At 36.5% G+C, this 15,938-nt stretch overlaps 1 protein-coding gene across 1 annotated transcript; it reads right to left on the bottom strand.

Annotated features, from left to right (window-relative positions):
* Positions 1 to 9,652: 9,652 nt before the first annotated feature.
* Positions 9,653 to 11,672, bottom strand: LOC144559440 (peptide-N4-(N-acetyl-beta-glucosaminyl)asparagine amidase A-like). Its single transcript, XM_078308465.1, has one exon. It carries the CDS (start codon positions 11,633 to 11,635, stop codon positions 9,830 to 9,832), a length of 1,806 nt encoding a protein of 601 aa, XP_078164591.1. The 5' UTR covers positions 11,636 to 11,672; the 3' UTR covers positions 9,653 to 9,829.
* Between the last annotated feature and the right edge of the window lie 4,266 nt (positions 11,673 to 15,938).

Raw genomic sequence — 15,938 nt, 5'->3', positions numbered from 1 at the left:
TTGGAATTTCATAGTCACTTGAACAGTCATAGACAACCAGTGAATATGGTCGTCGTGTAAAGATCATATAGGCGGTATAGTCCCTGTTGGGGGAGAGATGTTTGAAATGTATTTCTCCTTCAATCTTTATTGGAGTTCCTATTGGATCTATGAATGAACATTGTTTACGTAGCAGTATTATCTTTGCTCCGCTCAACAAATCCAATCTTAATCTCTTTTTACCACCAAGCATGCAAACACAAAGTAAACAAAATTATAGAAAATTAAAAATTCAATATGGTATGAATGAAGTATAAAAATACTGTTATGCTTCTTGTAGTACTAATGGCTCGCATTTACTATTCACTTATTGTTTCTTCTCTTGACAGTTCAGTCCAAATATTAGGTAATATTAATTATTAATACATAGCTTTTCATGTGTACCGTTGTGCCTACAAAATTATGATTTTATTCTAAATGAATGTTGCAATTCACAGCATAATGCGAGAAGGAATCAATCAAATATTTATTATGCTTTTTTTTTTTTAAACCTTCGCAGAGGCTGCGAAGTCGTGAGGGGGAATCGAACTCTCGACCTTTGGGTACAACAATTCTAGGATATTTTTCTAGCCAATTGTGCTACCTCCCCTTTCAAATATTTATTATGCTTTGTTCATTGAGTGTTCAAAATTCTATATTATCTGTAATTCAATACAAATTTTTATATTTTTTTTATATAATTATCCAATAAGGTACGGTATGAATAATTTTTACCTATACCCTTATCCTATTTAGCTAACACAAACGGTACCCAATAAGCTAATGAAAAAACTCTTACACATACCCGCTAAATCAAATACGATACGGGTCGGATAAACAGTTAGAAGGGTTCCATTGATGATAACATCAGAATTTTTTATTGGAAAGTTATATGAAATGAGAAAAAATAAGATCACCATTGTTCCGCCATGTAGAAGGATCCAATTGCAGCAGAGGTAGAGGTAAAGCTTCTTCTTTGATACGGGCAATTGTTTGACATCTGTCTGTGCACGGTAAGGGCCTGTTCGGCCGACAAATGGGAATGGGCGCGGGCACGGGATTTGAACTGAAAAACACAGTTTCTGTGGGAAAAAAAAAATTCAGTTGAACTGATGAAAGAGTCTAAGCTCAAGAAATAAAGACAGAAAGATTTGAAGAAATGAATTTTCTCTATTGATTCATCATCACTGTTACAATTGCACAAGTTCTCTATTTATAGAGTTCAATATATTGTTTCTATTACACAAGGCTATAACAGATCATGAGTAACAGCTCTAACAACAATTAGTTAGACACATCATTGCTTTTACTGGACGCATCCTGTTGTGGTTTATTAGCCCCCCCGCAAGCGAAAGGTGAGGAGATCACTGTGAGCTTGGATCGAAGTAGTAAGAACCGAGGTGCAGCAAGGGGTTTAGTCAACACATCATCAATTTGGTCACGAGTGGAGAGGTACTGGATACTAAGGGACTTGTTGGCAACACGTTCTCGAACAAAATGGAAATCAATTTCCACATGTTTGGTGCGTGCATGAAACATTGGATTAGAAGCCAAATAAGTTGCCCCAATGTTGTCACACCAAATAGTAAGCGGTTTAGAGAGAGTAATAGGCAATTCGGCTAAAAGGTATTGGATCCACACAAGTTCGGCACTAGTAACCGCAAGGCTCCTATACTCGGACTCGGTACTCGAGCGAGACACGGTAGGTTGCTTTTTCGAGCTCCATGAAATGAGGTTAGGCCCGAGGTATATACAAAATCCGGAGGTGGATTTGCGATCGTCCGATGAACCGGCCCAATCCGCATCACAATAAGCATGAAGGGAAAGAGAAGAAGCCGGTTTTAAGAGTAGTCCATGAGTAGTTGACCCATTGAGGTAACGTAAAATCCACTTAATCGCAGCCCAATGTGTAGAAGAAGGAGAGTGCATAAATTGCGAAACTCTATTAACCGCAAAGGCAATGTCGGGTCGAGTCAAGGTGGCATATTGCAAGGCTCCAACGATAGAGCAGTAAAGGTGTGGATCATGAAACGGGTCACCATCAAATCTAGAAAGAGAAGTATTAGGTGCCATGGGAGAAGGGCAGGGAGCGGCTTCACTCATGTTGGCACGTGAGAGAAGGTCTCGGATGTATTTGGTTTGAGAGAGGTGAAGACCACTTGGAGAGGTGGAGACCTCAACACCAAGAAAATAATGCAAGGGACCCAAGTCTTTGATAGCAAAAGAGGCTTGAAGAGAATGAATCAATTTCTGAACAAGAACGGGGCTACTACCCGTAAGAATGATGTCATCAACGTATACAAGAAGAATAAGCGAGCCCTCATGAGAAGAAAAGGTGAAGAGGGAGGGATCATAATGAGAGGCAAGAAAACCTTGTTGGAGAAGAGCAGAGCTAAGGGTGTTAAACCAAGCTCTAGGCGATTGTTTTAACCCATAGATGGCTTTGGAGAGACGACAAACATGATCCGGTTTAGAAGGATGAACAAAACCGGGCGGTTGTTGCATGTATACCGTTTCTTGAAGCTCGCCATGCAAGAAAGCGTTTTGGACATCGAGTTGGCGAAGGGACCAATTGTGAGATAGAGCAATGGTGAGAACGATCCGAATCGTAGTGGGTCGGACAACGGGGCTAAATGTTTCGAAATAATCGATGCCTTCCTCTTGATGGAACCCTTTGGCAACTAAACGCGCCTTGTAGCGCTCAAGAGAACCATCGGCACGACGCTTAATTTTGTAGACCCATTTACAACCAATAACATTATGCTTGGGAGAAGGTGGTACGAGAATCCACGTACGGTTGGAGATGAGCGCATCGTGTTCTTTCGTCATGGCATCCACCCATTCTTGTTGAGCCTTAGCTTGATTATAGGATTTAGGTTCCTTCACAAGATCGGTAGAAGTGGTTAGTGCAATGTGATCAGGAAACTGGCGCGGTTTGCGAGTCCGATCCCGAGTTCTGGTAGTCATGTGATGAACTGGTAGATGAGAAAGGAGAGGAGTAGAAACAGTAGCTGGTTCTGTTGAAGTGGCGCCAGTATTTAAAATAGAGGGATGGTGGGGATCGGATGCAATGGAGGAAGCACCCGAATTATTTAAGGTGGTACTAGGTGGGACTAGAGCTGGATCCGCTACAACAGGAGAGGGACCCAAACTGGGAAGAGAGGCTGTGATTGGTGCTGACTCCAAGACCAGTGAAGAGGTGGGGGGATCATCTCCAACAGGGGGAGACCGAACTGGAAGAATAGTTAGCCAAGTAGAAAAATCTGCTGCCGAAGACACCTCTGTCTGATCTGAAATAAAATTAGTCTGAAAGGGGAATGTTAACTCATCAAATTTAACGTGACGAGAAACATACAACCGATTAGAGGCAATATGGAAGCATTTATAACCCTTTTGGTTCGAGGCATAGCCAAGAAAGACACAAGGAACCGATCGAGCTTGAAGTTTATGATTGTTGTAAGGTCGAGTGAAAGGAAAGCACAAGCAACCCAACACGCGTAAGAATTTGTAATCCGGTTCGGTGTGAAAAAGGGAGAGGTAAGGAGAGGCTCGATTGTGAGTAGAAGGTTGACGGTTGATCAAGTAGACCACACTTGAGAAAATGTCATCCCAAAACCGTTCGGGAATAGAAGCGTGAGTCATGATGGAAATGGCAAGTTCAACAACATGGCGATGCTTGCGTTCGGACATTCCATTTTGCTCGGGAGTATAGGGGCAAGAAGTTTGGTGAATGAGAGAAGGAAAGGCTCTAGCAATTGGTTTGTATTCGGTGCCACCATCCGATCGCAAGATTTTGATAGAAGTATCAAAGAAATTCTCTACTTGTGCTTTAAATAAAGAAAAGACATAAACCAACTCTCCTTTGGTTTTCAAGAAATAAATCCAAGCATAACGAGTAAAATCATCAATAAAAAGAACATAGTAACGGAAGCCATTATGAGAAACCATAGGGGATGGACCCCAAACATCCGAGTGTATCAAGTCAAGTGGTTTAGATGTGAAACTAGAACTAGAAGAAAATGGCAGTTTACAAGCCTTTGCCATACAACAATTTTGACAAAATGACAATTTATTGGAACTACATGGTAAAGCATGAGAATTAACAATTTGTAAAGTTGTAGAAGAAGAGGGGTGTCCTAATCGGGCATGCCATAAATCGGCCGACACCCGAACCCCAAAACAAGCTTGATAGGTTGGCCGAATAGGTAGCACATAGAGACCTCTAAGAAGCCGAACTTGGATGAGTGTCCTCAAGGTGCGGCGTTCCTTTATCACACAAGTATGAGAACAAAATTCAATAAGAATAGAGTTATCATTTAGAAGCTTAGAGAGACTCAAAAGATTTTTGGTAAAAGAAGGCACATAAAGTACATCTTTGAGTTCAAGGGTAAAATTAGAAATGGTCAATTTGGTAGATCCTATATGACTAATTCTCATGCCGGTACCATTGCCAATAAAAAGTACATCCATACCATCGTACGGCATATAAGTTGTCAAAGCGTTGAAATCCCGAGTCACATGATGAGTTGCACCGGAATCCAAATACCACTCAGCTCCATCACACACTTGCTGGTTCGGTGCAGAGGTAAATGCCTGAGCAGAGGGTTGAGCTGTCTGAACTAAATGAGACTGATGATTGGGCTGAGCTATTTGGGCTGAAGAATGGGGAACAAAATCACCAATGTACCAGCAGTTCTTTGCACTATGACCCTTCTTTGCACAAAGTTGACAAATTGTACCTCGATCTGGATTGTAAGGCCTGATGGAATGGGTATTGGGCTGAGTATTTGCTGGCGGCCCGGTAGGCGTAGGAAGCAATGGTGCACTGTAAGACGGACGAGGTGGATAAGATGGTCTGTAACCGGGTCTAGGGTTAGAACCCGATTTGGAACCTCTAGGTCTGTACCCGGATCGAGAAGTGCGCGACTGAGTGAAATAAGCCGACGAATCAAGAGAGGAAGAAGAAGGAAGAGCACCGAGCTGGGACTGGAGAAGTCGCTCATGTGTGAACAGGAGGGATTGAAACTCAGCAAGAGAAATCGCACCTTGTCGGGCTGTGATGGTAGTAACGAAAGGGTTGAAGTCAGATCCGAGGCCACCAAGAATGTACAAGAGCAGATCGTCATCGGTGACCGGTGAGCCTATAAAGGCAAGTTCATCAGCGATAGAGCGCGTCGTCTTGAAGTAATCTTGACAAGTGGAACCCCCTTTCGAAGCAGTTTGTAGAGATCGACGGAGTTCAAGAAGACGGGCGCGAGATGTCACAGAGAATGACTGGAGAAGAGCAGACCAGAGTTCAGCGGTTGTAGTACTGGACACGACTTCACCGATAATAGATTCGGACAAGGAGGACCTGATCCATGCCAGAATCAGCTGATCCTGCTGACACCAGTGATCATGAGCAGGATTAGAGACTGATTTGCCATTGAGGACAATTGAATCAGTGGGAGGAGAAGAGGTAAGATACGTTTGGAGCTTATGGCCATGAAGAAGAGGAATAATCTGTGATTTCCATGCCAAGAAATTGGTCCGATTCAGCTTGGTGGAGACCGGAAGGTGAAGAATAACCAGTGGTTCTTGAGGAGGAGCAGAGACAACACCAGAATTTAGAGAAGAATCAGCGGAAGGATCTGGAGGAGTCATCTGATACCATGAAAGAGTCTAAGCTCAAGAAATAAAGACAGAAAGATTTGAAGAAATGAATTTTCTCTATTGATTCATCATCACGGTTACAATTGCACAAGTGCTCTATTTATAGAGTTCAATATATTGTTTCTATTACACAAGGCTATAACAGATCATGAGTAACAACTCTAACAACAATTAGTTAGACACATCATTGCTTTTACTGGACGCATCCTGTTGTGGTTTATTAACTGAATTTTTTTTTTCCCACATGAATAGTGATCTGGCCGAACAGGCCCTAAATGATCGATGAGAGATCGACAGGTAGGAACCTTTGCCATATGTCATCCGAATCGGCCGCTGATTGAAATGTGGTGCATACAGTTGCAAATCGACATGCATCTTTTGGGGAGGTTAATTTAATTATCATCATTAGACAGTCTAGCGGTAGTCGAGAGATGTGGTCATGCAGTTCTTTGTTGTCTCTGCTCGTGTCACTAAAAATGATGGGAAATTTAATGGCATACAATTAATGTTGAAAAGTTGGATGTATAGAAAATATGATCTTACTCTCTTTGTTGCAATACTAGTAGAGAGAAACAAATTTTTCGAAAAATGCTGTTAAACAGACTGATCATTTCTGAAAATTGATCAAATGTATTTTCTCATTCAACAAATGGAAGAAGTTTATACATATTTAAATCGCTACTCTATACATAAACAATAATACCCACTAATTTCTAAATATATATTTTAATCTAAATATAACATTTTTTTTTTCGGAAAATGAAACATGCATGCTAATGATGCAATTTATTAATTATGGAATTCACGAACTCAACTATTGAATCAATATTTAACAATTAATTCCCCCTATTTATGGTGTAGAATGCATGCTAGTTGTGAATGTTGTTTGAAAAATATTGAATCCTATATATGTCAAACTTTTTTTTTTTGATAAAATATATGTTAAAAATAGGTAAGACTGATTTACAATGAAATATTTATTTTTCCTTTTTTCATCTCTTAGGATTGCTCAATAGTTTTGTGTTTCTTAAATTTATATTATTATATCTTAATATTGATTTGTACTATTAATGTTGTAGATTCTACAGATAGACCAAAGTGGTACTAATATTTTTAATATTTATAAACCCTAATTTCTACTTATGTTCAGATCACAAGCGCATGATCCTACCGTGTAGTATATATTAGGGTGTCGATCTACATAGATAGTGTGATTATAAACACTTTTCACTAGTCTAGGTTATCATATTTTTATAGTTTCGAGGCGGTGGCACTAATTGCAATTAAGTTTTAGGTTAGATAATAGATAAAGAGCTTATAGGGTTCATGTTTACTATCCTTCTAATTATGCAAAATATAAATTCAGACATCTCTTTATGTCGCATACGGCACTATCACTGTCATGTGCGACATTGATTGCCCCACAACTTACCCCGCACACGGCACTGTTGATGGGTGAGATTGTGTTACACTTTTAAATTTATAACCCGATTGTACTAGATCAAATTACAACCGGATAATCCTATCGATTAGTATAAACGAGCGTCGATTCACAGGGAATAAGATTTAAGGTCTTGAACAATTAAATTACAATTCTTCGAAAGGCTAGACAAAATCTGAAATTTAAGAGCTATTGTGGTGATCAAAGATCTAATTTGTATTTGGTGAAAATTAAAAATAAATAGAATATATACATAGGCGATGCAAATTCCTAGGGTTTTAGCACACCATTGTTACCTCAATCTGCTTTCCCTCTTACTTTATTTGATGTTGGTTTTCAATTGTTGTATGAGGGTTTCTAATCCAAACACAGTAACTGCCGCAGAGCCACACTACTATATATTACTTGTTTCTCAAGCTCTTTTGCTCGTGCCTCTGCTTCTTTGGATCTCTCTTTAGCAATTCACGCTGCACACAGCTGCATTAAAAAAAGGAACAACTATATTAAAATCAAAATATTAATATCGACAAAAGATTTAAAAACAAAAGTTCTCCAGCACCAAAAAGTGATATTAATGATTTTCTTTAAACATTTTCAAGATACAAATCTTTATTATTAAATTAATTTTTTGAACATCTTAGTTGCATCTTCAACCCTCCGATAAAAAATAATGTTATTTTATAGGTATTTATCTGGCTCAATTCCTTTACCTGACATCTGCAATTCTGACTTGTACTGGTACACAGCTCAATCAACTCTGACTTGCACTGGTACTGGTACATAGCTTAAATAATTCTGACTTGTACTTGTACTGGTACATAGCTCAAACAATGCATACAAGTAATGAGCCAGTATACCATTTACTTGGCTATACCAGTAGCATAACTAATAGAATTATTATATTTCTATTTTAGGTTTGTTCCTATGTCACTGTTCTTTGATTTGTATTTAAACATAGACTATTCTTCATTTGCGGTTAACCTAATAATATGTATGTTAATAGTCCTATGAAACTAAATTCAGACCAGTTTATGAAGTTTCAAATATAAGCAAAAGACCAAACAACACTAAAAAAAGATGTAAACAAGCACAGAAACTAACGTTTGCCAACAGCTTGAATGATTTTAGAAACGACTGGATCCATGTTATTAGGAAGCTATTTTTGTACCAAGTACCATTAACCGAATTCAAATCAAAGACAAGGAAGCTATTTTTGTAACAAAACAAAACAAGTACTTGTGCCAGTGCCTGTGCTTCGCATTTCAGAATCCAAGCTTGGTGCGGTGCCAGTGCCTGCGCTTCGCATTGTACCTGGCATTCAAAAGGTTTATTTCAATACATGAAACAAAGAAGATGAACATGTACAAAAAATTAGAGAGCAATGAGCAATATTACACAGCCGAGCAACGACGGAGGAGAACGGCCGGAGAGAGGAAAGCAACGGGGGAGGAGAACGCGAAGCACAGGCACTAGCACGGCGGAAGAGAACGCGAAGCAGAAGCACAGGCACGGCGGAGGAGAACGCGGAGGAGCAATGGCGGAGGAAAGTCGGCTAGGTTTAGGTTTAAGCGAGAGTGAGAACGAGAGGGAGAATACTGGCTAATGGCGATGGCGAACCTATATCCTTCATCGTAAATTAATTGGACAGTCCCGCTCAGAGATTCGAACCAAAAACAATTTGCTAACCTATCGAATCGAACCTGGGTTTGAATTCCAAATTAAATTAATTTTGAATTGAACTGGTTTGAATTAATTTTGAATCAAATTTTTTTCAAACTTTTTTGAATCAAACTCGAATTGAACTATGAATCTCGAATTTTTTGTGCACCCCTACTCTGGATACACCCAATTATTATTATTATTTCTTTTAAAGTTCTTTTATCAATATAAAACAAATAATAACTGTTTAGGGTCTATCATTTTTTTTTTTTTTATGAAAAGCCCTCAGGCATACCTTGTAAAAAAACCAACGGAGTTGTTACAGCTGGTACCTACTGTTTTGATGAGAAACCAAAAACTAGAAAAGCTAACAAACATCTAAAAACGGAAAAAATACATGAAGGGAAACTAGAAAAACTACATTACAAACTTGAAACAGAAATACTGGTAAATATCTCTAAGCCTTTCCACCATACAGTATTGCTGATTGAGCACCTGTTAGCATTTCTTGTACCTACTGGTAATTTTTTTTTTATGGTTGGTGGCAATTAACCACCAACAAGTATATTGATAAAAAAAAGTTTAATTTACAAAGAGTCCTAATAAAACAAATGTCCTCCCACACTATATACAATGCTGAAAAATATTATACCAGCTGTTACCAGTGGTACCAGTTATAACCCTGTTTAGGGTCTATCAAACGGGCACTGACAGAGTACCAGTTACCTTTTCTATTCTATTTTAAATTGGCAGATAACAAAAATGAAAAGCTCACCATTAATCATAAAAAAAAATTGTATCTTTCTCTTAGTAGGCATGGGTATCAATTATAGTCGAGGATCATCTATAATTCGTTCGAAATGCTGAACCCATGAGAACAAATCAGACAACAATTTCTTTTCCTTTCTATTTTTTTTTCTCTCTTTTTGAAACATATGAACATTTTTTCAATAGAGATCTCCACTAACAAATCAGACAACAATTGCCCTCAGAACAAACAGAACAACAAAAGAATGAAAAACCATTACAACAAACAAACATAATTTCAAGAATTCATTTCTAATCACCTAGAGCAAAAGTTCTACCAGTAACTGATTTATTTAAAACTCCCCACCTGCCAATTTTTGTGCAGGAATCCTCTGACTTGTCAAACAATATAGTATAGTTGCTACTACTAACATTTCTGAAGTAACAGCCATCAGTACCTTCATATTTATACACCTCTTGTGTACTACCAACACCGCTTATGACCAAATTACCCTTCACTTTCATATTGCCTTGTGCAGTTTGCAAATTTGTCAGAGACCCAAACCTGAACCCCAATCCGCCTTTTTCTCCAATGATCCGTTTCTGGTTAAAACCAAGTAACAATTTTGATATAAAGGAGTAGGAATCGCCTACTTCGTCAGCTGTACCAGTGTGCAAATTGAGAGGGAAATACTGTTCCAGTTGTTCTGTATAAACAACTGTATGCAAGTCTTTTGCATACGTATTAGAAGCAGCATGTATTGTTTGATTCACCCATTGTTGAGTTCCATTGTCTTTGAATCGCATTAAATTTTGGAAATGCAACTCCTGAGCAAAATAGGAGGTGATTTTACCATAAGATGACTCGACCCAACCGGCACTGGAAATGATTCTATCAGCTTCAATTTTGAACTCACCGTCGAGACCTCTGAACTTGGAGACAACACTGGGTACATACTCAGGTGCATCATATTTAATTAAGGATCCCCTTGTACTTTGACTCTTTTGATCAAGCCAAAGATGCAAATTTGCATCAACAAACCAAACATCCAATGAATTTGTAACTCCAAACCCGAACTTGTGTGGCTTTCCATCTAGAAGTTTCCCCAAAAATGGGGTGATTTCTATGTCGTAGGAGGGTAGGTTAAAAGATCCAATTCCAGTAATTGGCCTCCAAAGAAGGGGATTAACCCCACCCGTGTAAATCACAGTAAATGGCCATACCGCACCAACCACATTACCGTCTAATCTCAAAGTCACTTCTCTAAATGCACCATTACCAGGCAAACCAGTGATGTTGTTTTGGGAAATGTAATCATTAGGAGGGTTTGTGTACCAGAATTCATCATTAGAGTGGTAGGAAACATACACTTCCACCACAGCACGGTAGGTGTTCGAGGGAATGCTTACCATCTTCGACTGTATATCGGTGGAATTCTGAATCAGAAACCATAACCCATCATTCAATGGCAAACTTCTCGAAATTGGCAACACCAAATCAGCTGGTGAGCTAAATGCTGGCACGTGGTGTTGCCCATAGTGCTGGTTCCGACTGCTCTGGTCAAAGTAAAACTGTACTGTCACATTCACATGGTACACACCGGTATAGGTTGAATCCACCAAATTCCCAAGGTACACAGCAAATGTAGAATTCTGGTAAAACAAAGAAGTGTACTTGGTAACATCCTTTTGTACCGTCCATACAATACCGTTTGTGCGTGGCTCCGCTGTACAACTGCGCAGCAACTCAACTCCACCAAGCCACACACCGAAGATCCGATCAAACTGTCGACCCTGACACGTGGCATGCCATTCGAGGACAATGCGAGAGGGGATTCGTGCGAGGCATGAAGGAGGAGTGTAATATGAGGTGACAGGAGGTTTTGAGTAGGTGTAACCGAAGTCGTGTTGTAGGAAGAGGTGAGAACAAGGTTGGGTTTTTGGAAGAGGGATGGGTTTGGTGACCTCGAAGAAAGTGGTTGGTGAGAATGAATTGTTGGGTTTGGAAGCGAGGAGTTGAGAGGTAGTAAATTTGAACCTGTGGAGGTGAGAATTGGAGAAGGGAAGGAGAGAGAGGAGGAGGAAGAGAGGAAGAAGAGAAAATCGATAGGTGGCCATGGCTGGGTGAAAGGAGATGTTTGTTAAATCGTGAAGAAGCAATAAATAATTAGAAAAGTTGGAGGTTGGAGGGGATTTGTATCCTCTGCATTAACTCAAAAGAGAATCTTTTGAGTTAATGAATCTCGACCTTACGATTTTTGCTTTAGGATTCGTGCAGACTATATCCTCACTACTATTAAAGGGCCCCCTATATTATAGGCAAGTGCCGGATTTGCTCCGTTTGAAATCAAACGGTTGAGATTCTTTAGCTCAAAAGATTCCTTTTTGAGTTAATGCAGAGGATACGGATTCGGTTGGAGCTTGAGAAGGATTTATTTTTTATTCTATTTTGGAACTTAATTTCCGTTTTCTTTACTTGTTTCTTCTCCAAACAGCAACAGAAATGATTAGCAAGGTTTTATTTATTTTTTGTTTGTTTACGATAGTTTGGTAAATACGTTACTTTTTTTTTTCTTGTCCTGCAATCCTGCATCATTGATTGATAAGTTTGGTCTGTTCTGAAATAGTAATCGGTAGAATCCTATTTCTGGTACTTTGATAACTGCTCCTGCTGTCCTGCACTGTATCCGTGCAAAACTGCAAATATATGAGTTGAAAATTGAACGCAAAGAAATGAAGAAATGTGAATAATATCCACTTATTAGAAATAATTACGATGAGATGGTTCAAACGCAATATGATTTTTTGCTCTAATATGTTCTATATTCTTTATTTTTGTTTTTAAAGTCCGAACAATTGATTTGAACTGCTCAATATGATTTTCATAATAAAATAGTCTTGAAATCCAGATTTTATATTTTTTTAGAATTTTTTTACTATTTTTTTTTTACATAGGTACACAATATCATTTTTTCGGAAGATCCAAAATCTCCTTAAAACAGTGGTTTTGTACCTATCTAAAAAAATAGTAAAATAAATTTCTAAAAAAAATATAAAATTTGGTTTCCAAGCATATTTTATTATGAAGATCATGTTGAACGGTTCAGATCGATTGTTCGGACATTAAAAACGAAGATATAAAATATGAAGTATATTGAAGCACAAGATCATAGTGCATTTGAACCCTCCTCAATTATGATATACATTCTAGCGTACACCGTCATCTAATAATTTTATCAGTGAAAATAGTAGGACCAATTTGTTACAAATTGAAACTTTTAAGGACCAATAAATAAGACAAAATGGAAACTTAAATTTATTTTTCTTCATTAATCATCCAAACACGACAAAATCAAATATGTTAATCTTCCTTTCTATTTTTCACCTCCCTTCCTGTCCACTACTCTCTATCCAAACAAGCTGTCAGGTACGAGTACAAACAGATCAAATTGATCGGATAGTGGTAAAACCATATCGTATCATAATTTTTTGTATACGAATACACAATGGACATTACTTGAATACGAATACAGACCAGATATTTAGTGAATACTAATATAGATATAAGTTGAATTTTTAATTCAAGATATATATTTAATTAACTTGTTATTGTTATTGGTTCAGTGGTGTATCTAGATCTAGGATCTCATTTTATTAATTATAAAAGTTTGAACTAAACTCGGAAGTGGTTTACCACTTTACCCTCATTATGGTCTCAATTTGATTTTTAGCTTGTTTGAACTTAGAAATGTGCAAGAAATCCTTCATTAATTTTATTTTGTCTAGTTTGAATCTAAAATGTGCAACAAATCATTCATTAAGAACAAAATCTTAATATTAATATCCGAATATCCGTATCTACAAAATTTAAATATGAATGCGGATTATGACAGATAATATCCGATCCGTTTACGCCCCTACAGATAATATGAATATCCCTTGCAAATCCATCATGCTGTATGGAGAGTTTCTTTATTTTTGGTAATTCAATTTTTTATTTATTTACAAATAAGAAGTATGGTTGCATTGGTTTCATTTGATTTGTGGAGGTATCAGCAACATTTGGTTTTTGGCAAGAGCATACAAAATATCGAAGGCATGCCGCATATTGGCATTTCTACTAAAAAATTTAAAATTCTAACATTACCACCGCTTTAAAAAAATTTAAAAGTTACCACAAAAACAAACTGAATCTGCGCACTATTTTTGATGCGTGCACAAATTTAGTATGCACACCAAATTGAAACTAAAATTTTGTCATTAATAAAAACCGTGCACAAATTTAGTATGCACAAATTTATTATTTAATTAAAAAACAAGACATAAATAAAAATAATACCGATTTTTTTATTAATATCCAAAAAATAAATAAAATTTAAAAAAATATCAAAATCCCGAACAAATTTCAAAAACTACCCAAACCGGTTATCCAATAACCGGATTTGGGACAAATTTCCGGTTAATGGTTTCCCGGACTCAAAACAGTATATCCGGTTAACCATTAACCGGAAAGTTATATTTTCATTTTTTTTTTTAAATAAAAAAATCCGGTTAATGGTTAACCGGACTTGTATTTTTTTTAAGTTGTGTTTTTTTTTAAAACATAAATTTTTTTATTTTTTTTATTTCTTGTATTGAAATATTAGAAATGTTGAATATATTTCTTTAAAAATAGATGGAATACAATATAATTTGATTTATTAGAAAGACTGCAACAAATAACCCGGATCAATATTTTTCAGGCCAGATTTTTCATGGCTGTAAGAAAAATTAATATATTTCTTTATGTGTTATTGGAAAACAATAAAAATGCTTAGATTCTGAGTTATTGATCCCGGTACAAAAGTCACTTCTATGTAATCCAGAAAATATTGTGATCCTTCTAGGACATTTAATTTATTAAAAGTTGTATCTATTTTGAAATTTTTTTTTTAATTTATTTAATGATTCTTATTCAAAAATAATTCTCAAAATAGATACAACTTTTAATAAATTAAATGTCCTAGAAGGATCACAATATTTTCTGGATTACATAGAAGTGACTTTTGAACCGGGATCAATAACTCAGAATCTAAGCATTTTTATTGTTTTCCAATAACACATAAAGAAATATATTAATTTTTCTTACAGCCGTGAAAAATCGGGCCTGAAAAATATTGATCTGGGTTATTTGTTGCAGTCTTTCTAATAAATCAAATTATATTGTATTCCATCTATTTTTAAAGAAATATATTCAACATTTCTAATATTTCAATAAAAAAAATAAAAAAAATAAAAAAATTTCTGTTTTAAAAAAAAACACAACTTAAAAAAAATACAAGTCCGGTTAACCATTAACCGGATTTTTTTATTTAAAAAAAAATGAAAATATAACTTTCCGGTTAATGGTTAACCGGATATACTGTTTTGAGTCCGGGAAACCATTAACCGGAAATTTGTCCCAAATCCGGTTATTGGATAACCGGTTTGGGTAGTTTTTGAAATTTGTTCGGGATTTTGATATTTTTTTAAATTTTATTTATTTTTTGGATATTAATAAAAAAATCGGAAATAATATGTTTAATATTTTTCTTATAACAAAAACAATACACTAAATAATAAAAGTACTCACTAATTGTTTCTCAAACATTATCATATTATTATATTTTATATAATTATCTTAGAGGATAACGGGTATGAAATAGTCTTTACTCACACTCTTACTCGTTTAGCTAACGAAAAACAATCTTTATCCATACCCATATCTAATAAACTAATGAAAAAAAAATTACTCATATCCGCCTTATCGAATTCAGTACGAATCTAATAAACAACTAAAAGGGTATTATTGACACCTCCCAATTCAAACTATTCATTTGGCATTATGCGTATTGCTGATTTCTTCCACATGCTTTGCTTGCCGTTTTTGTTTTCATTATCCGACCAATAATTGTTTATTAGCTGAAACTTTTTTAGTTACCACCTTGAAATTTTAAAATTATAATATTATCACTGTTTCTTGTAGTGTTTTAAAATGCGGTTTTGTTCATGCATGCGGAAGGCCACTGCATACTGCATATGCAGTATGCGGACGTATATGTGGATTTTCATGCGGATTTATATATACAGATTTTAAAATAAAAATTCACGTATATATATATATATATAGAGAGAGAATAGCTAATATCAAAACGTTTGCACCACGCCTCCCGTGCAACCGATTCATTTTCCGATTTTTAAAGTTCAAATGATAAATCTAAACCGTTAGATGTGTTCTTCATATTAAAATGTGCTTGGAGACCAAATTTTACATTTTTTGAAATTTTTTTTACTATTTATTAAGCCACTTTGAAAATCGCTGATCCAACGGTGGCTTCTGATTTTACTGTTCCAAACAGCCACCGTTGGATCAGCGATTTTCAAAGTGGCTTAATAAATAGTA

The sequence above is a fragment of the Carex rostrata genome, chromosome 9 (assembly GCF_964058835.1).
Source record: "Carex rostrata chromosome 9, lpCarRost1.2, whole genome shotgun sequence".
In the NCBI taxonomy this organism is placed as follows: domain Eukaryota; kingdom Viridiplantae; phylum Streptophyta; class Magnoliopsida; order Poales; family Cyperaceae; genus Carex; species Carex rostrata.
This window is presented reverse-complemented; position numbering and strand designations above follow the sequence as displayed.